The 27,886-nt window shown below is 40.1% G+C and overlaps 3 protein-coding genes across 3 annotated transcripts; all 3 read left to right on the plus strand.

Moving 5' to 3' along the window:
* Positions 1–685: 685 nt before the first annotated feature.
* rpz2 (rapunzel 2) lies at positions 686–3,473 on the plus strand. Its single transcript, XM_032580973.1, has 2 exons — positions 686–804; positions 2,449–3,473. The coding sequence occupies exon 2, from the start codon at positions 2,480–2,482 to the stop codon at positions 3,164–3,166; it is 687 nt and encodes a 228-aa protein (XP_032436864.1). The 5' UTR covers positions 686–804; positions 2,449–2,479; the 3' UTR covers positions 3,167–3,473.
* A 1,632-nt stretch (positions 3,474–5,105) lies between these two features.
* krit1 (KRIT1 ankyrin repeat containing) lies at positions 5,106–15,895 on the plus strand. Its single transcript, XM_032580971.1, has 17 exons — positions 5,106–5,303; positions 7,149–7,318; positions 7,393–7,546; positions 7,619–7,711; positions 8,527–8,656; positions 8,740–8,983; positions 9,081–9,190; positions 9,853–9,996; positions 10,918–11,074; positions 11,179–11,286; positions 11,541–11,697; positions 12,488–12,639; positions 13,713–13,879; positions 13,990–14,077; positions 14,156–14,362; positions 15,164–15,280; positions 15,570–15,895. Exons 2-17 carry the CDS (start codon positions 7,217–7,219, stop codon positions 15,657–15,659), a joined length of 2,220 nt encoding a protein of 739 aa, XP_032436862.1. The 5' UTR covers positions 5,106–5,303; positions 7,149–7,216; the 3' UTR covers positions 15,660–15,895.
* Positions 15,896–16,631: 736 nt separating this feature from the next.
* Positions 16,632–27,516, plus strand: cyp51 (cytochrome P450, family 51). The gene is made up of 10 exons (XM_032580972.1): positions 16,632–16,951; positions 17,041–17,139; positions 17,633–17,809; positions 17,887–18,013; positions 25,140–25,314; positions 25,425–25,544; positions 25,627–25,822; positions 25,939–26,034; positions 26,148–26,307; positions 26,586–27,516. Exons 1-10 carry the CDS (start codon positions 16,790–16,792, stop codon positions 26,762–26,764), a joined length of 1,491 nt encoding a protein of 496 aa, XP_032436863.1. The 5' UTR covers positions 16,632–16,789; the 3' UTR covers positions 26,765–27,516.
* The last annotated feature ends 370 nt before the right edge of the window (positions 27,517–27,886 follow it).

The raw sequence follows: 27,886 nt of genomic DNA on the forward strand, positions 1-27,886 counted from the left end.
ATATTGTTCTGCACTTTGCACTGTCACATTATCTGTACTTTGCCATAATTGGACCTGCTGCTACTTCTTTGGATGGTTGAGTGCCTTTAGTTAATCTAGTTGTATATATTGTTATTATTATTATTGTGTGTTTGCTTATTTTTACTGTATATATTTAACCTTTTGCACGGGAGCTGCAATGGAAATTTCGTTGAATTCTGTTCAATGACAATAAATGCTATCTATAAATGTATTATTGTTATAAAGGCTGAGCCAAGAACATTTATGTCTGTATCAAACAAGTAGATAGATAGATAGATAGATAGATAGATAGATAGATAGATAGATAGATAGATAGATAGATAGATAGATAGATAGATAGATAGATAGATAGATAGATAGATAGATAGATAGATAGATAGATAGATAGATAGATAGATAGATAGATAGATAGATAGATAGATAGATAGCATTTATTGTCATTGAACAGAATTCAACGAAATTTCCATTTCGTTGAATGCAACACGAAGTAGCCCTTCGTGTTGCTCTGTACACGTGAAGTAGCTCCCAGGCTCATAAAGGTTGGTGACCCCTGCTCTAACTAATAACCTTAAGGTCAAAAAGCTTGTGGTTAGAACTCCAGTGACGCAGATGAAGGAGGTTCTCCTTAACCAATCAGAACAGGACAGCCTCCAGCCACTTCCTGTTGCTTATGCCCTTATTAGGAAATTAGGGGTTGGCTTTAGCTAACTGGTGTGGAAAATGGTGGAAAGGAGAGTCAGACAGCAGCTGTAGTCGGACGGGATACAAACAGTTTTATCTCTGGTGAGTAAACACGGCGGGCCTTTCTGGCTTTTTATCTCTGATATGAAGGATTTTTAGGATCTTTGTATGACAGCTGGATCCAGCTGGGAACTGATAGGATCATGACAGACAGGTTCAGTCGTTAAGCAGCAGGAAATCAGGAAATGGGAGCTTGAGAACAAACGCACCTAGAGTTTCACATTAAAAATGGGAAATAAAACGGCTACCCGAGGCTGTTTTAAGGTGCTAAACAACTTTCGTAGAAGGTCATTAACCTGCCAGCATTTTTTTCTCGTTTCCAGTTCGGCTGGTGTTAGTAGAGATGGAGACACACCTACTGTTGTTTCTGAGTTATTTTTCCAGCAGAACGAGACTGAGCGGGATGATTAATGTCACAACTATGACAGAGATCCAATACAACAGGACTTGTGCTGAGGCCCCAATAATTTAGTTTAATCTGTATAAAATAATACTAGAGACCTTAAAAAAGACTGCCTCTTTCTGGTGAACTATTAGCATGTATGTTAGCAACATTTTCATATGGTTTTATCTGGAAGAAGATATATATATATATATAAACATGTTTTAAATATTAACATGGGTTTCTCAATATCTTTGACAATTATTATTCCTTTTTAGTGGTTGGAATAAATGTCAGATGGGTAAAAACCTGTCATCCAACCTAGAGGTAATTATATTGTATTACATTTTAAAACAGTGATGGAAAATATTCTGTCTTGATGTTAGTTTTTAGGGTAAATATCACAATAAAATTCTTAAATGGAGATGAAAACCGTTTCCAAATGTCTGATGGACTATTTTGTTGGGCAGGCAAATCAGTTGATTTAAAAAAAAAAAAAAGAAGTTATTTTACTTCTAAACATTACACCTTTGAGTTGTTTTTTAAAATCCTTAAAAAAATGTGCTCCTCATCAGGTAAAGTAAAAATTATGTTCTACAATCAAAACTTCAATAAACTACGGAAATGGGGGGAAAAAATAGCAGGTCACGCATCAAGATTCTTGTCTTCAATGAAAACTTTTCATCTAATCCATCCATCCATCCATTTTCTGTACACCCTTATCTCTAGTGGGGTCAAGAGGTTCATTTAATCCATAAAGTGCATTTCATATTTTCTAGTTTACAGCTGGATTTTCTTTTACTGAAAGCAAGCAGGCTAATGCATGACCTGGAGGTACGTGAGGCATTAAAAGAGCTTATATGTGAGACTAAAACAAGGGCCCTGCAGCACTTCTACACTCCTCGTCTTTCAATCAGATATTCAGTATATATTTATTTAATATCATCAATGGGAATTCTTAGAACTGAAACCCATAAAGGAAATAAAAACGTGCTTTTGAGTTGAAACTGCACCCATAAACTCTGTGGTGGGAACATATTTATCAGTGACCGGATACATTTTGTAAATTTCTTTCTGCTGCTTTGAAAGACAATCTAGATATTGAAGTTTTAAATATTATCTTTTATCTGCTTGTACAGTAATCATGTCCCTATATGATTACTGCTCCACTTGTCATGAAACAACGTCTTAACTCAGAGTTTGGTACAGGGTCACACAACATCTTTTTTGGCATTTGGAAAACAATTTTTGTCCAACACTGTGTAATAGTGATTTTTATTATATTCCATTTACTCATCTTCCAGAGTCAATCAGTGTGGAGGTAGACTTGCAGTCATGGCTGATGCTCAACAAATCAAGAAGACCGCAGCCAAAGTCCTGTGCTGTGTGGAGAAGGTGTCTTCCTTCGCCTCCTCCATCGACCCCATCTTTGGCATCGTCTCTTCTCTGGTTGGTGTGGCAAGAAAGGGCTTGGCGGATGATGAGACCCACGCCTTGGACAAAGACTTTCAGGCAATCCACGCCAAACTGGAGAGCATCTCCGAGAAAAACAATCAATGCCTGAGACAGATCCGTGTCAACGAGGTGAACGAAACATACGGGAAGTATGAGGAGTACATCAAGCACCAGTACAATGCCTTCAACAACATGGTGGCCCAGGTGAAGAAAGACCCAGACAATGCCCAGGTGCACATGGAGACCTTTGAAAAGATTTATGCGAGAGACAAGTCAGATCTGGGCCTGGATGTGTTCTATCGCGGCGTGATGGGCGTAAAAACGGTGTTTGGAAGAGCTCTGCTGGATGTGTACTTCGATAACTGCAAGGGAGACCGCGAAATCATGGAGCGCCACTGCTCTCATATCGCGCATCTCTTCCACATGGGCCTCATCGCACTGATGGGGTTCACTGCTGTCACTGAGGATGATGAAGACGAAGTGCGCGAAAAGTGGGCCAAGAGGGTGTCTGAGATCCAGATGAAGATGGAAGACGTCCTCAAACAGTGTGAAAACAACTCGACCTGAACCAAGAAACAAAGAATGTTCTCTGGGTTTGCTGCCAGAGAACATCCTGGCAGCAAACACAGCCTGTAATCTAAGCAGGAAAAATAATTAGTTACATAAAATTTTAAAAAATATACACTTATAGAAAAACCAAAGCCATGTTACATGTGCGCATGGGTGCTGCAGCTGCTTCAGTGTGGTTAGTATCGACTCAATTTGTTATGACCAATATAACTGTATGCTGCTTTGTGTCACATCTCAATAAATGCTGAAGTTTTATACAATCTGTTCAACTAAATGAATAAATTATTGTCGAAGTTGTTCCATATTTGTTTCCAGGTTACTTTCTCCAGCTTACGATCTGTACGTCAAATACAGGAGACAGAAAATAAACGCAAGTCTGCTTGAGCTGGCTAAAACACTTAATCTGAAAAGGATCTGTGGCGTTAACTCCCTAAAACCACTCTTCCTTTTTAACAAAGCGCTGATAGAACTCAAATGTATTCATCCGTATCTTATATAAAAACATAATTTCCTCAAAAGTGACTCATAATCCATCTATTGAACATGGTTGAGTAAAAACTGGTTTTGGGAGGAACCAAAATGCATGATTCATCTTCTTGGTGTCAATTTATTTTTCTGTTATTGTTAAACGTGATAATGAAAAAAGGGTGGCATGATGTTGAACAGTAATAAAAATTGGTGTCATCATGAGTTATTGTTAGGCTGAGCTTTTTTTAGAGTCAAACGTTTTATGTTGGCGTGTAAGGGAAACTTAAACCACTCTTAGGTATTTGAGGTATGATAAGGTTGAGTAAAAACACAGTTATGTGGTATTCACACAAATATTTGGAATAAAAATGTATGTTTACCATTATTTAAACAAAAAAGAAGCAATATTGATACTAATATTGATACTTTGATACTACCTAAGATTATAGTCTAAAATTAAAGAGAAGCAGCAAAGCAAATGAGGTGGAATAGCAGAGGTGGCCAACAACTCATGGCGTCATCCATGAGTTTGTGTCAAATATTGTCTCTGCTGTGGGGAAACTGAGCTGTTGGCATGTAATGACAGTCCTGAGACTGCTCTTCAGTCAGAGGCCTCTTAAAATGTCTTGCAAAACTGACTGCTACTGGAAATGCTTCCTAACACGATCCACAATGACTCTGAAGATACTTGGATGATATGAGTTAAGACGTTTCATTTTCCTTTGGGCTAAAGTGTTTCTGAATTGACTCTAAAAGAAGGAATAGAATAAACACCTGCAAAATGTAGCAATTGTTTTCAAGAGCTAATTGTGCAGTATACTTACTACACCTTTGACTATTTTTACTCTTCATAGATTAACACAGACAGCATAAATCCTCCATTGATTAGTTACACTTTTATTAATGTGCTTGAATCAAACTTAATAAGCAAGGTTTCCACTTTAAAAACGAGATATTTTGAAACCTGAAGTATTTCCTCTGCGTTCTGTGTATATTTATTACTTTACCACATACTCATTTACAGATAAAGCTAGTTTACTTCCTGTGCTTGTGTTTTACCAAGACGTTCGATGGTTGCCTAGTAACCGTGGTAAGCTAAGTTAGCTACAGACTAGTATGAGCTTATTTTAGCTATTTAGAGAGGAAACAACACATATATCGAAAACAAAAACTAATGACGATGAGAACAATAATCGCCCAATATGTTTGTAATGTTTTTGTTCTCACACGGTACATTATTTATGTTTAAAATCAATGTTGTGGTAATTTTCTTTTTAGCTACTTGGGTTTTTTCCTGGTGGTTAAGAAAGGCGTAAAAGTTTGAGTTTTACAGGTTTTGCTAGTAATTCGTGGTGGTTTTCGGGTAAAAACAGAAGAGCGCCTCACCCTGTTGCACCTGCTCTACCTCACCACCAGAGGTCGCTGTCGTGCAACAGCTGCTGCCGCCGCCCGCCTCATTGAAACGTAACGTGATTCCTCTGTTTGTGTCTGCAACCCTGCCCTGACTGAAAAGGCCTGCGACTGCTTCAAGCTCCCCCAAAAACTCCGCTCTCTCCGGTCGGTAACCTGGAGTAACTTTCTGGCCTCGACTTGCGTATCAAAGCCGCTGAAAGCCACCGGAGAGCCGAGCGGAAGAGAAGCTCGGTCCGTTAAAGGAGCGGACTCGGTAAGTTTCAGCTGATTATGGAGCGGAAAACTGGGTAGCACCCTCTGCTAAAAAAAAAAAAAAAAACAAGCTGATGGAGTTGAGTAACTGGACTTTATTTTTTCCTGACGAGAAAATATATGTAAGCACGCTACATCTGACAGGAGAGTGTGCGTTCAAGAATAGAATATATTTTATAGTTTATGGAAAAAAACAGTTTAAAGTTTGGTTTCCGGGGCGTGACCTTCCTTTGAACTCAAGTCGGTTTGTGAGATAGATGTTGGTTATTTTCATCTCTTGAATATTAATGCATTATTACATATCTAATAACAATTACAGGAATAATACACAAGAGGTTTACAATGTAAAGAGGCGGACTTTACATTCGTGGTGGAAGTAGTTTTTAGGTCGATAAAAGCCTCAACGACTGTGTTGTGGTTGATATTGATTACTACATTTGACTCCATGTGATTGCTTTAAATATGTTTAATACATTAAAGTAAATGAGCTATGCAATAACCCAATCTGCTTTTTTGTGTTATTGTTATATTTTTCCAAATTTGTGCAAAAATGATTAATGAACCCCTGATAAATAATGGCTCTTTTCTAGAGGTTTTTCTTTGAGCATTATGACCTAAAAAAACCTAATATTCAAGTTAATTTGTTTAACTTTATATTTAGTTTTTACCATGTATACAGCTTCTCTCTGTTTTGATTAAAGCTACAAAAATTGTAATTTCTGTCTTTCTTAGTAAATTGGACAACAAAAATCAAGAAAACCAAAAAATATAATTATTATAAGTATGAAAACAACAGTATCTTAAAAATCACATCTACAAAAAAGTGGAATTGTTTGAGCATGAATCCAACATAGGAGTTGAGAAATTTTATAAAAACAGTTCTTAAGAGAAGGAAATAGAAACAAGATTTTGGGTAGAAATATGATTATATATATTTATTTTTTGATGTGAATGTAGATGGATTAAATTCAGCATTTACTTGTGGTAAAGTTAGAATGAAACAGTTAATTGGATATATTGTGATTACTCCATTATTGAAATAATTGTCAACTAATTTATCAATCTGATTAATTGTTAACTGGAGTATTTAGACTATACAAAATCTATTTGCTGGAGAAAAAGAACATATGTAAAATAGCAATTAAGCCAAAAATGGACAAAAAATATATACCTTTTGCATAAAAAATTGTTCAGATTCACTAGAGGAATGCTGTGTAGGAAATAAAATGTAATTTTTTTTATTTAAAAAAGGAATTCAATTATTTGTTCGAGTCCTATGTTTCTAATATTGTACTAAAAAGCCTTTAATCGTTAAAAAATACGTAGAGTGTGCCATTTGTTTAAATCTGATTAATTATCAGAATAATCAATTACTGAAATAATTGTTAGTTGCGTCCATATCTAAATTGTATGTAATGTTTACACAAGGTTTGCACAGTGGATTATAAGCCTGGTGGGCCACCAGGCTTCACTTGAGCCCCCACCAGGCTTAGGTTTGTTATTTATTTTAGTTTTTTTAAAATCATTGCCTTTTTTAAGGCTTTATAGTTGGTGTTTAGGTATTCATCTTCCAGTCTTCTAGTAACGCATAACTATCAGGTGATATTTTAAAATTTGCTGTCAACTTTAAACATTTTGTTTACTCAAAAACATGGCGGCCGGCTGGATGAATGACTGCCCTAGCTCCCAGAGCACTGGGCTTAGCAAGTTTTCTGGGGGAAACCCTGTTTACATCTATGATTAAAATGTATATTTTATCTTAAAAAAAGATAGATTTTGCTAGCTGTTGCATGAGAGACCATTTTCTGCCTTAAATAAGCAGTTTTGATGTTTTCTGTTGTTTCAGACATGCCTCTCCACGGTATCTGGCCTCCCTGTTGGACGGTAACCTGCGCCTGAGGAAAATACGACACAATGGGCAACGAGGACGGCTCAGAAGACGTCTATGTTGCCGTCATTCGTCCAAAGAACCAAGTCAGCCTGACTTCAAAGGAATACAGGGCCAAAGCTTATGAGGTATGCCGAGCTAGAATTAAATATTTCTAGGATTTGTTTAATAATTGAGTCTTTTTTCCCTTTGGCTTGTGAAGATCCTGTTGAAAGAAGTGCCTTTGGAAGGGAAGGAGAAGAAGCGGAAGAAAGTACTTCTGGTGACAAAGATTAAGCCAGGAGACAAATCTAAATCCATACTGGATTATGTCGACGAAACAATAAAACCAATCTCCAATAACCAAAGCTTCATAGGTGAGGATGAGACTGGCTCGCACAAACACGTCGTCTGACACAACCTGAGAGCTCAAGAGTTTTGCTTTGCAGGAAAGCGTGTGGTGCACATGAAGAAATTTATCCTTGAAGGTGACAATGAAGGGAAAGAAACTTCTCTGTTTGTGGTGCCAGTCAGCGTTAAAGGTGAGTTTAAAATGGTTTCACTGTTTTTTATTTTTCACATTTTGTCACGTTTTATGTGATAAACCAACACAAAGTAGTGCTTGATTGTGATGTAGAATAAGAATGTTTTTTTGGGATAAGCTTTTACCAGTTTTGCACAATTAGAGAACTGGTTCTTCTTTGCAAAGTCGCTCAGTCAGTACAGTGTAGGGTTGATCTATCAACTGGTTTTGGGATTTAACGATAGTTGGATAGAAAAGGTGCTTAATTTGAGATTTATTTTACAGAATTTGAACCGGGTGAAGCTTAAACTATGCTGTTTGAGGAGACCTGGGTTGAACATATTGAGAGTCTGTATTCTCCACCATGTTTTAATTCCAAGGTTTCCACCAGAAAACTTGCTAAGCCCGGTGCTCATTCAGGAGTCATTCAGCCACCCGCCGTGTTTTTGAGTTGAAAAAATGGTTAAAGTTGACAGGAAATTTGAAAATATCATTTGATAGTTAAGCATTTTTGGAAGACTGGAAGATTAATACATAAACACCAACTATAAAATCAATCATTAAAAAAACGACAACTAATAAATTAACAATGCTAAGCCTGGTGGGGCACAAGTAAAGCCTGGTAGCCCGCCAGGCTTATAATACACCGAGGGAAATCCTGAATTCTTATATTAACAACAATAACATTTAACTTGCATGTTTTCTTTGTTTTCACTTCCAGGAAGACCAAATTTGTGGCTCTCAATGTGAACGATGTAGAGAAGTGTTAATGCTTGTGGATGATGCTGTAGTTTTTGCTCTGCTGGCTGCAGATTAATGAGTCTTCCTGCACAGATAACAGCAAAGCCATCCACATCTCTGGGAGCCCCAGCTTCTACTGTCTCCAGGACATCATGCGTGTGTGCAGTGAGACCAGCCCTCACTTCTGCTCCATCACGTCCAAGATGCTCCTGGCTTTAGATAAGTGAGGACACTTTCTTATTATCCTGCTGGCTGTGTTGGGATGAGTAGTTCAGGCTTGAGTTTTTCTGTTTTCCACCTCTGCAGATGGTTAGCGGAGCAGCACACTGTCCCTCATGCCATCCCCGCCCTTTTCAGGCCGGCTCCTGTTGAGCGAGTCAAAACCAACGTGAACAACCCGGCCTACAGCAGCGAGGGAAAACTGAGCGACGAGGGTCTGCACATGGGGTACACCGCTCTGGAGATCAAGAGCAAGATGATGTCCCTGGAGAAGGCGGACATGTGCATCCTGAATCCTCTGTTTGGCTCGGACCTGCAGTACACTAACCGGGTCAGAGATCCCATCTCTCAGAAACCAGATACTGTTTTCATCGCAGCTTCTCTTTCTGTTCTATTGGAACCATAATGATCTCTCTCTCTTGTTTCAGGTGGATAAAGTTATCATTAACCCTTACTTTGGTCTCGGAGCACCGGACTATTCCAAGATCCAAATCCCCAAGAGGGATAAATGGCAGCATAACTGCGTGGGAGAAGACAAGTGAGGCTTTAAAATCTGATATTAACAATAATAACGTTTACCGTTCAAATGATTAATCGTGATTAATCTATTATTGAAATAGTCGTTGATTAATAGAGACTCAAATAAGGGACAATCTAGGCAGTAATTAATAACAAAATAACACAAAGAATAGATACATTTTGCATTTAATTAAAAAAAAACAGTTTATGAATCTGTTCTACTCAAAACTCCTTAAGTGGCGTAGTTTTAGTTTCTACCGGATCAAATTATCTTATAAAAAAATATTCAATTAAGTACAACTATTAATTAGTTAATCCAAAAAATAAACAACAGATCACCTCAACACTGTATTGTTGCAGAAAGGGTTGAGCTTTTCACATGTTGATTTACTATTTTAGCTGCAAATGCATCATTTGCTACAAATGATCAGTAAAATGTTTATTTTCTTATTAAAAAGGATTTGAATTGTTTATTTGCACATTTTTATGTATTTCTAGTATTGTGTAAATAAGACATAAATGGTTAAAGTAGAAAACCTACAGAATGTGCAGATTTTTGCGTCAGATTAATCATTTAATCATCAGGATAATCGATTACTAAATACATTTTTTAGTTGCAGCTGTAATTTACCATCAGATGTATCTTTCCAGTTCAAACCTGAGTAATTTTCATTTTCACAGGGATCACCAGTGGGTGGACGACTTCCCTCTGCACCGCAGCGCCTGTGAAGGAGACACAGAGCTGCTTTCCAAGCTCCTTGACAGCGGCTTCTCAGTCAAGCAGCTGGATAGCGACCACTGGGCCCCCATACACTACGCCTGCTGGTGGGTCAAGCAGCAGGCGTAGTGTATGCTGCGTCTTGTAGCATCTTCACCTTGTTGTGCTTGTTGTGCTTTAAGAAGGATGTGTATGGATCAGGTTTTCCCCCAGAAAACTTGCTAAGCCTGGTGGTTGGGGCGTTAGGGCAGTCACTCATCCAGCCAGCCGCCATGTTTTTGAGTTAAATAAATGTTTAAAGTTGACAGGAAATTTGAAAATATCACCTGATAGTTATGCGTTATTGGAAGATTAATACCTAAACACCAACCATAAAGTCTTTAAAAAAGCAATAATTTAAAAAGAACTAAGATAAATAACAAAGCTAATCCTGGTGGGGGCACAAGTAAAGCCTGGTGGCCCACCAGGCTTATAATACAGTGGGGGAAACCCTGTGGATGCTTGAAGTCTTTGAAAACGCTTGAATTTCAAGTGGGTGTTTTCAAGGTTTTGAAAGTGCTTGATAATGAAACTGCACAGTTTTGTAATGAAGTGCAATCTAACACTTGATCAAAAGCTTAAATTTAGAAAGCGATATTTACAGTTGAAACTAGATGTTTTCATACACCAATAAAAAAGACATTTTTTGGGGGAAATCGGTGGTCAGCCGATTTTTACATATGAAGCCGATCTTATTCACCGATCTTATCTAGCTTGGCAACGGTCTAAGAATCAAACACTGTCCTCTTTTGCTCTCCGGTGAGAAAGATTTGACTGACAGACCGGCCCAACAAGCTATGTCTGCACATTTACAATTAACAATAGTTACCACACTGTTGCCAATTCAACAACTTTCTTGCTATATTTAGCAACAATTCAGACAAAACATTGGTATCGGCCAAAATTGGAATCGGCAGGTTAAGCTTTTTAAAAGATCCGTAATCGGCAATCGTCGCACCCCTGTTTGACATACATCTGATTTATTTAAGGCACGGTAAAGTGGAGTCAACAAAAATATTGCTGGAGAAAGGCAAATGCAACCCCAACCTGCTGAACGGGCAGCTCAGCTCACCGCTGCACTTTGCAGCCAGAGGAGGCCACGCTGAGATAGTGAAGCTCCTCCTGCAGCACCCGGAGATCGACCGGGTAGGAAACACGGCTACGTTTTTATCCAGAAACTTTGGTTCCTTCTCCTCCTACTATTGTTTTTATCTTAAAGTCGATTCTTATGGTGACTTTTCTGACTTCAGCACATAGAGGACCAGCAGAAGAGATCACCACTCCAGGTGTGTGAGGAGAACAAACAGAATGAGTGGGAGGAAACAATAAAACTTCTGCAGCAAGCTAACAGCAAACCAGTGAGTTGTTTTTTGTTTTATTTTTTTAGGAATATATCAGTTTAAGAGGTACAAATACTACAGAATCATTTCCATACTTTTTCAACTTTTGAAGTTTGAGGGGTATTAATATGTTTTCAAGCCAGTCTAGAATCCATATTGTTGAAAATGTAAAGAATTGTTGCAGTTTTAGCCACTAGATGGTGCTGTTTACTCAAATACCGTCCTGATGTCAAGCTAACCCCCAGGTTTTACTGCTTGTTTGTGTTTTTCAGTATGAAAAGGTGCGGATATACCGCATGGACGGCTCCTATCGCTCTGTGGAGCTGAAACACGGCAACAACACAACTGTGCAGCAGATAATGGAGGGCATGCGGCTTTCTCAGGAGACCCAGCAGTACTTCACCATTTGGATCTGCTCAGAAAACCTCCGTGAGTCACATCCTTTGTCTTTAATAGCCATTGTGAAATATATATAGTTTTCTCTTGGATGAATTGAAATGTATATTAAAAATGCAATACTTTGCTTGTTTGGAATATTTTTAATACTGGTGGGGCTAAAAGTTTTAATTGAGTTAATTGCAAGGGGTCTGTAATTAATCTAATTTTAATCGAAAACCTTTTTGCTGCTAAATTATTGAATAAATAGGCATATGAGCTCAACAACAAAGATATTTATTGTTTTTAATCTGTTATTTGGGTTATTCATCCATCAGACCGGTGCAAAGTGATTTTATACCCATTCAAATTTCAGTAGTTTCCGATCATTCATGTACAACTTGCATGAAAAAGTACTTTTTTAGGAATTTGGACGCTAACATTAGCATTGGAGATGTCTGTACTGCTAGCATTGAGCTGCTATTTTTAGCTTGAATAACTTCAGTGACGACCAACTCTTTATTTGTTCAACTGGCACCAAACAATATTGTTTTCAAACATCCTATCTAAGATTGTTTTTGACACAAAAATTAACCCTGTGGGTTTTGTCGTCCATTGTGGTTGTTTCCGCTTGTGCGTCAGATTTACAGGTGTTCCAGAAACACAATACAAAGGTTCTGGCTTGGGACTTTTGTTTAGAATAAAAGAAAATGCAATCAATTTGGTTTCATTTGTTAATGTCTCAAAATCGGTGTATTTATTTATTTGAAATCAACGTGTTAAAGTCCTGTTAAGTGTTGTCAGGCACAGACAACAGAACGATTTGTGTGTGTTTGTGTGTCAGACCTGCAGCTGAAGCCGTACCACAAGCCTCTGCAGCATCTGCGGATCTGGACGGAGATTGTGACAGATTTGACGGTTCTGGATCCTCAGAGGGAAAGTCCGCAACTCTTCCTTCGCAGAGACGTACGACTGCCTCTTGAAATAGAGAAGAAGGTACGACAGAGTTTGAATGAAACTTTTTGTTTACAGCCTTTACTTTGCTAGTCAGAATCTGCGTTTCCATTGGCCATAAAACTTGGAAAATTGGAATTTTGAAAAACAGATTTGGTTAATGGATACATGACAATAAAAATAAAAACCTCAAACTAGGATGACGTGGTTTTTACAAAGGCGTTTAAGGGCCTTCTAAAAAAGAAAAGAGAACATTTTTGAACTCCAAAAGTTGAATATTTGCAACAAAAAAATCCGAAGTTTTATGCTAATCTTACACATTCTCTAAAAGAAAAAAAGGACTTTTCAGAGTTCTCAAATGTATTAATTTTTTACTTTTAAGACGCAAAACTTTCCAAAGTTTTTTTTTTATTATTATTTTTAAATTTAACATAAAATATTGTGAGTTTTTTAGTGGAAATTTTCAGTCTTTCAAATTCAGAACTTTTTTTTTTTTTTGAGAAAATTTCAAAGATAAATGTTAAAATTTCTGAGTTTTTGTTAGTGGAAATTTACTCTTAAAAAAACAAAAAAAAACTAATATAACCCTATAGTGCTGTTGTAGGTTTTCCAGCTGTAAATTGGTGTTTTTCACAAAACTGCAAAAACACACCGGTTTGTAAACGCCATGCAGCAACATGCTTATTTGTATTTCTGCAAATAAAGTCCTCCACCAGAGGTTTTCCGAGGTTCATTAAAAGTTTAATTTATCATTCAAAAGTGTTGAAATCGAAACTATTCTGTAAAATTACAGTCTACCCCAAAACACCACATATATACGTAGACACTCAGAAGTATAGGGGGTTTGTTACTCCAATGTCTAAATAAGACGCCATCGTTTCCTCTGATGACTGAATGCGAGTATACGTCATTTAAATATTTACGTCCATCGCTGTCATGCTCTTTAATGACTTATTGTGTGAACAAGTTTATTCATGTGTGATTTTAATTTTATTTCTTACGTAATGGAAACGCTGCAATTGCATTTTTTTTTTTTTGACATTAGCACAACATTTTGTACACATTTGTAGCTGCTTGTCCGTAAATGTCCCTTACCTGCCACTGTTTTAAATCAGGTGGAGGATCCGCTGGCCATCCTCATCCTGTTTGATGAGGCCCGTCACTGCCTGCTGAAGGGCTACTTTCCCGCCCCGGACAGTAAACTGATAACTCTGGCCAGCCTCCTTCTGCAGATCATCTATGGCAACTATGAGAGCAAGAAGCACAAGCAAGGCTTCCTCAAGTAGGACTGATTTCACATCTCATAGCAACACCAGATGATTATCCAGTGTTTCTCCTGTATTTAAAGTTCAGTTATTGAAGCTAGGTCTCTAATTTGTTTTACTTGAACAGTGAGGAAAACCTGAAGTCAATCGTGCCGATATTGAAGGTGAAAAGCAAAGCGTACCACTGGACCAACAGGATTCTGCATGAATACAAAGTACACTTTTATTTTTTATTATTTCCCGTCAGTCGTAAAATCCTCCCTGAAGCTGAACCCTCCATCGTTCTCCACCAGGCTCTGAGCACCAGTGAAGGATTGAGCAAAGAGATGCACCACCTGCAGAGACTCTTCTTACAAAACTGCTGGGACATCCCAACCTATGGAGCAGCTTTCTTCACCGGCCAGGTCTACACCAAGGCCAGCGCGAGCAACCACAAGGTCATCCGAGTGTACGTCGGGGTCAACACCAAGGGCCTGCACCTCATGAACATGGAGACCAAGGTACCTCCATCACATTTTAGGGAATTGTTGTCAATTATAAATTAACAACATATTAAATACATTTTTAAAAAATGGCAAAAACAATAGAAGTACTCAATAATTCTGGAAATCTATTAAATTATAAGGCTTTACATCAAATTTACTCTTATATATTTATATTTCTGTATGTATAAATGTGGAAATGTGGGATTGCAGATATAAAACGATAAAATAATAACCAATACAGTTACTTTTATTATAGTATATTTTGTTATTAATAAAGCTGGTTACTATGAACATACAAATCCAAAATTTTGTAGGTCTATTATCAGAAGGTTTTATGATTTGTTTCATTACAAAATAATGCAAATAATGTTTAGAGTAAAGTTGGGTTTACTTGCCAGCTGTGGTGCAAAAAAATATTCACATTATATGAATCCAAATGTGATTTGCAACATGGTTTCAAATTTAAAAAACAAGCTAAAAACAGAGGTATTTTTCAAAAGAAAACATGGGCCTTAGGGTTATAAGTGCAAATAATGTTAAACTGTTATGTGTATTTGATTAATTTTTTGTTTTGGATTGAGTAATTTCCATAAGAAAATGATGTATATATATTTTAATACGTTGCAGTGATTATGAGGAGTAATTTAGTTCAATTTGATGTGTAGGACAGGCATAAATATAAGACTTGTGCCTCTGATTTTACATTTTCAGTCACGCTGTTTAAACTGTTGTAGTGTAATGAAGTGTTAATAAATGATTTGATGATTGACTGGATTAAAAAAAAATCAATCAATTTCTTCTTTCTTTCTGTCGCAGGTCCTTCTCATCAGCTTGGAGTATGGCACGTTCATGTGGCAGCTCGGACATGCTGACCAGTACTTCCAGATCCACAGCGGGGACAACAAAATGAACTTCATTGTGCACACAAAACAGGTAACGGCTCCAGAGCGTCAATAGATTCAGCTGGGTTCAGGTTTCAGACGTTGGAGTTGTGTTTTATTGTTTATTACTCTTCAGGAACGTGTGGTTTGTTTGGTTTGACTTCAGCTGGTCCGTCCTCAGACTTTATCTGAACGTCCTTCAAATTTACTTTGGATGTGCTATTTTTTAGAGTTCTCCGCTCAGAGAACAGATAAAACTTTTGCCTGAAATGCCAGTCGAAGTGAAGGATGAATAGTTTTATCTTTAGAGTGATTTCCTTTTGTTCCTTGTGTTTTTCTAGGCGGGCCTAATTGTGAAGCTTTTAATGAAACTCAGTGGACAGATGACTCACACTGATAAAGGCCCTACGGATAAATACGCTTATGGCTGAGGACATTTTCAGAAACCAGATCTGCCAAAGACCTGAAAGCACATCCTTGCTACTGACCATCATCATCTGACTACAATAGTTCTGGATAAAGAGTTAGACTCCACAACAGCCTTAATTTGTACAACAATCAGACTTCTACATGTCCTGACATGCCTTTGTGTATTATGAGTCCAGCGTTTGGATCTATGTAAATATGGTTTATTTAATGTTTGTTTTAATAAACAGATATATGAAGATTTGTCTGTAATCTGTGTTTAACCTCTCAAAGTCAATAGAAGACTAAATAATATTTAAAAAAACACCACTGACCCCCTTGGTAAATTTTGTACAGATTTGCCATTGGGAGTAAATAAATGTGACTAAATTTATTGCAGTAAAACAAACAAGAAAATACCACTATACCACTATGCACAGACATGTTATGTGTTTTTATTTCTAAGATAATGTTACATTTTTAATAGTCTTTAACTAGTTTGTTACCTAAATTCATCTATAAACTTGCCAACTGTGAATATGATTGACACTGGTTGTTTAAATAGTTTTGTATTGTTTAAAGAATGCCTTACGTTTTTATTTATTTTTTATTAAATTTTGCAAATGTTTCTTTTAAATACTAATACAATCACGTACACAGTAGAAGGCAAATTACTCATTAACTTAGCCGGTGACAATATTTGAAGACTTGTTGCAGGAATATATGGCTAGTTCTGTGGTCGGCAGAATTAGCCCGAACTATTCACGACACTATTTACCGAACTAAAAGCGATATTGACGTGTTTTCTATCAACCGAAGCCACTTTTATTAAAGAAAAGTTAACAAAAAGTCAATCAACTCGATCGAACGGACGTTATCATGACATCATATAGCAAGACATCGCTTCAGGTACCAACAACCAATCACAATCGCAGCTGCTTGACTGACACGTGTCCAGTAGCCAATCAAAAACCCCAAACGGTCAGGCGGGGGCGGAACTGGAAGTGGCAGGTAGCAACGGTCCATATTGCGAAGATCATCAGTCCACCTGAGCGGTGATAAGACTCTTCAGTTAGAACCTCTCTGGTTCTTCATGCTTCAGCTGCCGGAGTGAGAAGGAAACTTTTCTGCGTTGTGGTTGTTGAGGGCCTGAAAAATGTCGACGCAGTTTTACCAGATGAGTACCAAGTTGCTCGAGGACACTATGGGTAAAATGAACGAGAACTGGACCTCCCTGGTTCTGGCTGCTTCTCTTTTTACTCTGACTTTGGGTTATGTCTCCAAAAGGCTGCTCAAGGATTCTGAAGACAAAGACGCGGTAATTTACAGTTTTGTTAAATATGAACTGTAAAAAAAAATAAAAAACCCAGGTTTATATGAACTATTATTGATGTTTTGTTGTTACAGAAATATCCGCCCTACATTCCCTCCAGCATCCCATTCCTTGGGCATGCCATTGCTTTTGGAAAAAGTCCAATTGAATTTCTGGAAAATGCTTATGAAAAAGTAAGTAATGATCCTAGATCGTCTTCTGTACGTCCAAACTAAAGACATTTAAGTAAGAAAAGCGTAAACTTCGATGCAATATAGAGTCAAATATTTAATTTATGTTACAACTTCAAACTTAAATGCGTTTGTTGAGATTTTAGGTGATGTATAAACCTAAAGCAACAGAAATTAAATAATGCAGTCGTTCACGTTTCCTCATGATGTGCTGTGTTAGTTTTTAGTTGGACATCTTTGCTTATTTAGGAGACTTTTGAAATCAGTTTTATATAAATTTTAAGGCAGAACATTGTTGTTTTCTGTCAAAGGCATACATAATATAGTTGTTACAAGCAAACCTGCTTTTATGGTACTTTGACCCAATCAAAAGCCCGAGTTTCAGCCAAGACATCATAATAAACCAACCATTACTTCAGTTTTCCATTAGAATATTTCCAGAGAAGAGTTGGATGAATTTTTATTTATGTGCTGAGTTTTGTTTCATCCCCTCCAGTATGGTCCCGTGTTCAGCTTCACCATGGTGGGGAAAACTTTCACTTACTTGCTGGGCAGTGACGCGGCCACACTTATGTTCAACAGCAAGAACGAAGACCTGAACGCAGAAGACGTCTACTCCAAACTGACGACCCCAGTGTTCGGGAAAGGAGTAGCCTACGACGTCCCAAACCCTGTGAGATTACATCAAGTGTTTTAGAGGTCAACATGCAACTGGCGTTCAGATTTAACGACTCTTTTATGCTGTTACAGATTTTTCTGGAGCAGAAAAAGATGCTGAAAACTGGACTGAACATCGCTCATTTTAAAGAGCATGTAAAGTTAATTGAGACAGAAACCGTTGAGTATTTCAGGAGATGGGGAGACGGTGGAGAGAGAAGTAAGCTGCTTTGCTGTTTTAAGTATTATTATATATCTGTGTGTTGGGTGCAAAGCTAATAAAAATGTAATCTGAATTTTTAACAAGATATATGGTCTATACTGAAATGACCTTCCACAAAATGGAGTTGAGTAAAGAAACTATGGTGTCATCTGCAAAATGGCAAACCTTATCTGTGACAAAAACAGAATTAAAAGTATTTAATTAACCTAGAAAAACTCTTTTTAAATGTTTCATAAACTTCCTCATTACAGTTCAATTGTTTTGGTTTTTGCTTTACTCACTGATTTTATTTTGTCACTACCTGCTAAGATCATGGCTTAAAAGGCACCTACGATTGTCCTGTAAGTTGTCTTGTAAACTGTGAACTGTGGGTGTTTTATTTTGTATGGCACATTGCTGCCATCTGCTGGACGTTTTGGGAAATGGGAAATGCTTTACTTTTATGTTGCTTAGGGCGTTTGTTTGGCTAGCGGTGGAGCAGATGGACGGATGTGTCTGTTGTGGGTGTCGCATTCTGTTCGGTTTCTTCGAGGCAATGCCTTTTCACTCCGTTCTACATGAAAAATAAAGAGGAGCTGACAAATCCTGACTCGTGTGAAAGGAGTTTGGCTGATGGTTAGCATTGGTTCAAGACACCATAGCGAGACCATTACAGTGAAAAGGCAGACGAATCAGCTGAAACTTAGTCTGGAATCAACATGGAAGATCACGACAGTGCATCTCAGGTCAGCACAGGAAGCATACGCTCGTCTGCATCACAGATTAGCAGGGCTGCGTTAGCCCGTGCTAGAGCAGAAGCAGCACGTGCACGCGCATCATATGCTGAGCGAGAAGTACAACTTAAGCTGAACAAAGTCAAATTGGAAGCGGAACTGGAGTCCCTGAGTTTGCAGCGAGAGGCAGCAGCTGCTGATGCAGAAGCGGACATTCTGGAAGCAGCTGAGAGCAATAGTACTCACCTTTCTGTCATGCAAAGGAGTAATGCACCAATACATGGTGAATCAGCAGAACACACACTGGAATATATTGAAGGACAAGCAAAGCATCAAGTCGACCTACAAAGTAAAGATGCCCTAAGCAACGCGCCACATCCAAAGGATGATTTTCCAAAAGAGAAAGTACCAAGCATTAACGTCACATATGAGCCAGTCAGAGGAAGTCATATGTTTCAGAACGCTTACAGTGAAACACCTTCAAAGGCTTATGTGCAGCTACCCACACCCAGTCATTACCCTCCAGCCACATTAGATGATTGTGGTAGGGCATCATGGAAGCATCCTAGCTGCCCTAATCCAGCAGCTCGGCCCTATACGTCACCGAATGTTACCAGCCTACATCCCCAAAGTCACAGAGACTCAATGTTCGACATTGCCAAGTTTTTAGCACGGCGGGATTTGGTGAGCACAGGCCTTAGCAAGTTCAATGACCAACCAGAAAGCTTCAGAGCATGGAGGTCTGCATTTGTTAACGCAACCCAAGAGCTAGAGCTGTGAGCAAACGAAGAGCTGGATCTTCTCACAAAATGGCTTGGAAGGGAGTCAGCGGAACATGTGAAGAGGATGCGCCTTATGCACATTAGTAACCCCGAAGCAGCTCTCAAGAAAGCCTGGGACAGGTTGTATGAGTGTTACGCTGCACCAGAAGTGATTGAAAGTTCATTATTTAAACGGCTTGATGCATTTCCCAGAGTTGCCAGCAGGGACTACAACAAACTAAGAGAGCTAGGAGATCTTTTGATGGAACTTCAGGCAGCAAAAGAAGATGGATATCTTCCTGGATTAGATTGCTTGGATACAGCTCGAGGAATCAGTCCAGTCTTAGAAAAGCTTCCCCATAATCTACAAGAGAAGTGGATAACAGAGGGTTCAAGATTTAAGAGAGAGCATTATGGTCGTTTCCCACCATTTTACTATTTTGCTTCATTTGTGTGTAATGAAGCCCGTACCAGAAATGATCCCAGTTTCACTGTTCTCAGCAGTTCTCAACCTACAGTAAAAGCTAAGTCATTTGTGCAACACACAGCTGCAAAGTTTCCTGTAACCGTGCAAAAAACAGACTTAGAAGAGGGAAATGGCTCTGCCGTTCCTACCATGCTGAGGCAAACTGACCCAACCAAGCATTGTCCAATCCACAAAAAACCCCACCCTCTGAAAAAATGCAAAGTTTTCCAAGCTAAAATGTTGGAAGAAAGGAAAGAATTTTTAAAAGACTGTGGGATTTGTTACAAATGCTGTGCATCCTGTTCTCATATTGCAAGAGACTGCAAAGTCCCTACTAAATGCAGCGAATGTAACAGTGAACACCACATCTCAGCAATGCACCCCGGTCCACTTTCACATGAATTAAAGACTACTTTAGCATCAGAGGTCAGCGAAGTCGAAGAAGATCATTCTAACAAGATCGCTGTTAGTAGTCACTGCACAGAGGTTTGTGGTGAAAGACACGCACCCGTGTCCTGTGCCAAAATATGCCTCACCAGAGTGTTTCTACAGGACCAAAGAGATAAGGCCATCAGGGTGTATGCAGTAATTGACGACCAAAGCAACTGCTCACTTGCTAGGTCAGAACTGTTCGAGATGTTCAATATCCAGAGTCAGGTTTTTCCTTACTCACTGAAGACATGTTCAGGGCTCACAGACATGTCAGGGAGGAAAGCTGCAGGATTATGTATTGAACCAGTAAATGGAGGAGAATGCATAGCTCTGCCACCACTGATTGAATGCAACCAAATAGCCAACAACAGGTATGAAATACCTACACCTGCTGCAGCTCTTCACCACCCACATCTTCAGTCCATCGCTTCGGAAATCCCTGAAATTGATCCCAGAGCGGAGATACTGCTCCTGCTTGGGCGGGATGCTATTGAAGTGCACAAAGTAACACAACAAATAAGTGGCCCAGTGAATTCTCCCTTTGCTCAGAAGCTTTACCTTGGCTGGGTAATAGTCGGAGAGGTGTGTCTTCAAGGTGCCCACATGTCAAGTGTATCATCCTACAAAACCACTGTTTTGGCAGGTGGTCGACCATCTTTCATGACATCATGTGATGAATACATACAGCTTCAAGAGAGAGCAAGTTATGGCAGGGAGAGCCCCTGGGGCACTATTGCACCGTCAAATGAGCCAAAAGAGCAAAGCATAGGAAAGACTGTGTTTGCTGAAACAGGTAATGACAATAAGCTAGCACCATCATATGAAGATACTGTCTTTTTAAAGACCATGAAGACCCAAATGTACAGAGATAAAGACAATACCTGGGTTGCTCCGCTGCCGTTTAAAGCACCAAGGCCAAGGTTGTCAAATAACCGTGAGCAGGCAACAAAGCGCCTCACCTCCTTGTGCCGCACGCTCAACCGAAAAGGGGAGATGAGAGAACATTTTGAGAGCTTCATGAAGAAGATCTTTGAAAACAATCATGCTGAGATAGCACCACCCCTTGCGGAAAATGAAGAGTGCTGGTACTTACCATTCTTCGGTGTTTACCATCCTCAAAAGACTGGGCAAATTAGGGTCGTTTTTGATTCCAGCGCTCAGCACCAGGGAATTTCACTGAACAGTGTGCTGCTCAAAGGGCCAGATCTCAACAACAGCCTACTCGGGGTCCTACTTAGATTCAGGAAAGAGAGAGTAGCTGTCACAGCTGACATCCGTCAGATGTTTCATTGTTTTCGAGTAAGGGAGGACCACAGAAACTTTTTGAGGTTTATGTGGTTCAGAGACAATGACATGACTAAAGATATTATCGACTACAGGATGAAAGTCCATGTGTTCGGCAACAAACCGTCCCCAGCTGTTGCCATATATGGTCTCCGAAGAGCTGCTGAAGTAGGAGCACATCGCCATGGTGAAGACACATGTCACTTTGTGGAGAGACATTTCTATGTCGATGATGGACTTATGTCACTTCCATCTGATACACAAGCCATAGATCTCCTTCAGAGGACGCAAGCATCCCTTTCTGAGTCCAATCTTCGCCTGCACAAGATTGCATCTAACAGTCCAGCTGTGATGAAGGCCTTCCCTCCTGAGGACCATGCAGAAGGAATCAAGGATCTGGATTTCAGTGGAGAGCAGGAGCCTGTGCAGCGTAGCCTGGGGTTGTGCTGGGAGGTAGCATCTGACACCTTAACATTCAGTATCTCTGTCAAGGACAAACCATTACCAGTCGGGGTGTCCTGTCCATTGTGAACAGCCTGTTTGATCCCATCGGGTTTGCTGCTCCGGTCATAATACATGGAAGGATTCTGCTTCGAGAGCTTAACAGTGACACATTTGACTGGGACACACCACTACCTGAAGTGAAGCGACAAAGCTGGGAATCTTGGAAAGATTCTCTACAAGAGCTGAGCCACCTGCACATTCCTCGCATGTACACCAGTAATTCCCTATGCGGAACTCTGCGGAAGGAATTATGTGTCTTCTCTGATGCATCTACAAAAGCCATTGGAGCAGTGGCATACATCAGAATCATAAGTGGAGACGGGACAACTAGTGTGGGTTTCGTTTTTGGGAAAGCCAGACTGACACCACAGTCAGAGCCCACTATTCCACGCCTGGAGCTATGCGCTGCCGTGATGGCAGTGGAAATAGCTGACTTCGTTCTCAGCGAGATTGACTTCCAACCAGATGCAGTGAAGTTTTACTGCGACAGTAAGGTTGTCTTAAGTTATATACATAACCAGAGCCGGCGATTTTATGTATATGTGCATAACAGGATTCAGCGCATACATCAGTCTTCCAAACCTGAGCAGTGGTTCTACGTCCCATCTGAGCAGAATCCAGCAGACATGGCATCCCGGTCAGTTCATGCTTCCCAGCTATCCTCCACCATGTGGTTATCTGGACCGGCTTTCCTCAATAAACGCTATCAAGGTGAGGAAGCCACATTTCAAGCACATGAGCTTGTTAATCCAGATGAAGATGTTGAGGTGCGACCAACTGTTACATGTTGTGTTACACAAACTCAAGCAACAAAAGTTCTGACAGCTGACCGGTTCGAGAGGTTCTCTACGTGGAGCTCACTTTTAAGAGCAGTGAGTTTTCTCATTCACATTGCTCGTTCACACCAAGAAGGTCAAAAGGTAAAGGGCTGCAAGAGATGGCACAGATGTCATAAGCCTCGAACACCAGAAGAGAGAATTCAAGCTGAAAACATCATAATAAGATCAGCACAAAACCAGGCTTTTGCAGAGGAGATAACAGCTTTGATGGCAGGGAGGCCCGTTCCAAAAAACAGTCCCCTTTTTAAGCTTCAGCCAGGGATTGATGAAGCGGGACTCATCAGGGTTGGAGGTCGGCTTAAAAATGCTCAGCTGGACATTGAAGTGAAAAATCCTCTCATCCTTCCTAAAAACCACCACATATCCATGCTTCTGGCCCGTCACTATCACGAGCAGGTAAAACACCAGGGGCGTCATTTCAGTGAAGGAGCCGTTCGAGCTGCGGGTTTGTGGATTATTGGAGGAAAAAGACTCATTAGCTCTATTATTCACTCTTGCATCACCTGCCGGAAACTCAGAGGCACAATCATGGAACAGCAGATGGCCGACTTGCCCCCTGAATGCGTGACAGCAGCACCACCTTTCACGTTCATAGGCATGGATGTTTTTGGGCCGTGGTCAGTTACTGCCAGACGGACAAGAGGTGGCCAAGCAGAAAGTAAGCGGTGGGCTTTGCTGTTTACATGCATGTCTACCAGAGCAGTGCACATCGAAGTTATTTCTACTCTGGATACATCAGGTTGCATTAATGCTATGAGAAGGCTTTTTGCAATAAGGGGACCTGCCAAACATCTTAGGTCAGACTGCGGAACTAACTTTGTCGGAGCACGGAAGGAGTTGGGATTCCTGAAAAAAGTGGAGGGTGACAGCATCCAAAGATACCTGAATGAACATGGCTGCACTTGGGAATTTAACTCTCCTCACTCCAGTCACATGGGAGGAGCATGGGAGAGGATGATTGGGGTTGCCCGGAGGATCCTAGATAATATGCTGGCAAAAGAACATGTTCACCTTACACATGATGTTTTGTGTACTCTGACGGCTGAGGTGTCAGCCATTATAAATTCCAGACCCCTCATTCCTGTGTCTACAGACCCTGAATCACCATTCCTGCTTACACCTGCGACACTTCTCACACAGAAGACAGCTGCTGCATCTCTCTGTGGAGAGTTTACAAATAGAGATTCATTTGGATGTCAGTGGAAAAGAGTACAGGCGCTTGCCAGCAGTTTTTGGAACCGTTGGAGGAGCGAGTACTTGTCTTCTCTCCAGCCACGTTCCAAATGGAATGAACGACATCGCAATCTTCAAAAGGGGGACATTGTGCTGTTAAAGGACAGTCGAGCACCACGCAATGAATGGCCAATGGCTGTTGTTGTTGCCTCTTACCCGAGTGCTGACGGTTTGGTTCGCAAAGTGGAACTGAAAGTTACATCGCAGACTGGTTCGAAGACTTACTTGAGGCCTATTTCAGAGGTTGTACTCCTACTCCCAAAAGACATTGCAAGTTAAAACTGTTTCAAATGTTATCTTTCTGTAGTGTGACATCACAGATGTCAGGCAGGGAGTGTCCTGTAAGTTGTCTTGTAAACTGTGAACTGTGGGTGTTTTATTTTGTATGGCACATTGCTGCCATCTGCTGGACGTTTTGGGAAATGGGAAATGCTTTACTTTGCTTTGCTTAGGGCGTTTGTTTGGCTAGCGGTGGAGCAGATGGACGGATGTGTCTGTTGTGGGTGTCGCATTCTGTTCGGTTTCTTCGAGGCAATGCCTTTTCACTCCGTTCTACATGAAAAATAAAGAGGAGCTGACAAATCCTGACTCGTGTGAAAGGAGTTTGGCTGATGGTTAGCATTGGTTCAAGACACCATAGCGAGACCATTACAACGATTCTTTAAAGCAAACCCATTGAAATTGCTGTTTGAATTTTTACAGAGTTAATGTACCAAAATTCACAAATTGTATTCTAGGAGTCTGTATTTTATAGTTGGATAATTCAAGCCCAAATTTGATAGATAAGCCTGAGGTATTTTATTATTTTGAGGTATAAAATTTCTAGGAACGTTGCAGAAAATGAATAAAACGCAACAGGTTTTAACCCTTTGAACTCTTTTTATGCGTCAGATCTGTTTGAGGCGTTGTCGGAGCTGATCATCCTGACCGCCAGCAGCTGCCTCCATGGGAAGGAGATCCGCAGCAGGTTGAATGAACAAGTGGCTCAGCTCTACACTGACTTGGACGGGGGGTTCAGCCACGCCGCTTGGCTTCTGCCCACCTGGGTTCCTCTCCCAAGCTTCAGGTAATAAGGGTTAGCTGCACGTTTAGTGTTTAATCTTCCACTGAGGTATTCGTCTAAAATGACTGGGAGACAACGCCTAAATCCTGCTTGGTAATTATTTTTGGTTTTAGGAAACGAGACAGAGCTCACAGAGAGATCAAGAACATCTTCTTCAAGGTGATTGAAAAGCGGAGGAAATCTGGAGAAACAGCCGACGACATCCTGCAGACTCTCATCGATGCTACTTACAAGTGAGACACCATCATACCTACAGGTAGTTTATCTTAAAATACCAAAACAGAACATTTGGACTAAACTAATTTCACATTGCAGAGATGGTCGGCCGCTGACCGATGATGAAATTGCAGGGATGCTGATTGGTCTCCTCCTGGCGGGTCAGCACACATCGTCTACCACCAGCGCCTGGTTGGGGTTCTTCTTGGCCCGGGACAAAGCTCTGCAGGATCGCTGCTACGCCGAGCAGAAGGCTGTGTGTGGAGAAGATCTGCCGCCGCTCGACTTTGATCAGGTCAGAGCCAATAAGTAACGATTCAGTTTTATTAATGACATCCAGATCTGATTAATATAAGACCTGCCAGAAATAACTTGAATTGGACCGGTCTCCAATGTTGCTCTGTTTTTCAGCTGAAGGATCTGAACTTGTTGGAGCGCTGCCTGAAGGAGACCCTGAGGCTCCGCCCACCTATAATGACCATGATGAGGATGGCTCGCACACCTCAGGTGAATCCAGTACTTATACATCACCTATACTTCTATCTCTACATGCTGTCATTACTTCCAAACCCAGTTTAAGGAACATTAAAGCCAAAACGAGTGTCTACATGTCCGTTTAGACTGCTGCAGGATACACCATCCCCGTCGGCCACCAGGTCTGCGTCTCCCCGACCGTCAACCACCGCCTGCGCGACACCTGGAGGGAGAGGATGGAGTTCCGCCCAGAGCGGTACCTCAAAGACACTGCCGACAAGTTCGCCTACATCCCGTTTGGCGCCGGTAAGAGGAACCACAGTAATGACTTTTAAACCACTACTCCTCTGACCAGTCTGTGTAACAATTAATCTACTTGCAATGAATTATCGATTAATGGTTTATTTGATTAAAATGAAAAATATAGCCCTTTACATTGTGGAAAGCACTTTTGATAGAAGAAAAACTCAAATACTTAAGAAAATGGCCGCTCACAAATGAATATTTAGTTAACTTTAGATTAACTCATTAATCGATAACTTGCATCACTTTGCGTAACCCTCGCCATCCTCTACCACCTTCAGGTCGCCACCGCTGCATTGGGGAGAACTTCGCTTACGTCCAGATCAAAACCATCTGGTCCACGTTGCTGCGCATGTTCGAGTTTGAGCTGGTGGACGGGTATTTCCCCACAATCAACTACACAACGATGATTCACACCCCGCATAACCCCGTCATCAGATACAAGAGGAGGAAGCAGTGAGAGATGGAAGGTAGATGAGGAGAAAATCAAAGACTTTCATGAACTTCTTGGTTTGGTTTTAATTGAAGCTCTGACATCCTGGAACTTGAAGGAAATGCAGATTTATGCTCCCAGCGTCAGCCCTGCAGTAAGTCTGGAGACTAGAATGTCAGCATCATTTTAGATGCTTCCTTTGCAAGACACACAAAGCTAATGTGAGTGATTTCCACGAGTGGAAATCAGATGGGAAGAAAAGTCCATTGACTTTTATTAAGAGTTTGAAAATAAACTGTCTTCCTTAGCAGCGTCTCTGCAATCTGAAATTCATTTTCTAGAGGAGGAAAAAACTCATCCATGCACAAGGAGAACATGCCTTCTAGTGGATGTTTTAACTCACGTTTTCCCACTATGTAAACTGATCACCCCCATCCTGTTATAGACAAACGGAGTGTCTTTAGTCAGAGACTTCTTCAAAATGCACTGTAACACAGACTGCTACAGAAGATCCTTCCTATCCACAGCCATCCTCATTCCTTCAACTCACGCTGCCTGGTGGTGGGATAAAATTGGGTAATTTTTGTCTCATTTAAAGTTATTTCTAACTTACATTTTTTTTTTCCTTGAGACAAAATCTAGCTTTGCCATTTTCTGACTGATTAAAATCAACACCTATGTTTTGAATAATATGCCGATTTGTCAAGTTGTGTGTAACTCATGGTAACGGGAAGTCATTACCAACTAAATGTTTGAATAAAACGTTTTGATAAAAACAATTTCCTAAAGTGAGATTATTTTCCCCCCCCACTACTGAATAAACATTCTCAATATAAAGGTTGAAATAGCATAGCGTTAGCTCATGCTACTAGTGTTTCCCCGAAAATTAGTAAAGTGATTTGGATATTTCACAGGAGACAACTTTCTGCAGGTTTCCCAAACAAATTTAAGACTTTTAAAGGGTATTATTGATGGATTTTAAGACTTATATCTCCACAGAAATGTTTGAACTTCGACCTGCTAACTGGTGATAAATTTACACTTACCCATGATAGACGTTAAAAAACTAGCTAGGATATATTAGCAGCTAGCTAACGGTAGCCTCCTCTATCTCCATGAAGATGTCTGGGTGCGACTCAAACGTTTGGC

Source organism: Xiphophorus hellerii, chromosome 13 (assembly GCF_003331165.1).
Source record: "Xiphophorus hellerii strain 12219 chromosome 13, Xiphophorus_hellerii-4.1, whole genome shotgun sequence".
Classification (NCBI taxonomy): Eukaryota; Metazoa; Chordata; class Actinopteri; order Cyprinodontiformes; family Poeciliidae; genus Xiphophorus; species Xiphophorus hellerii.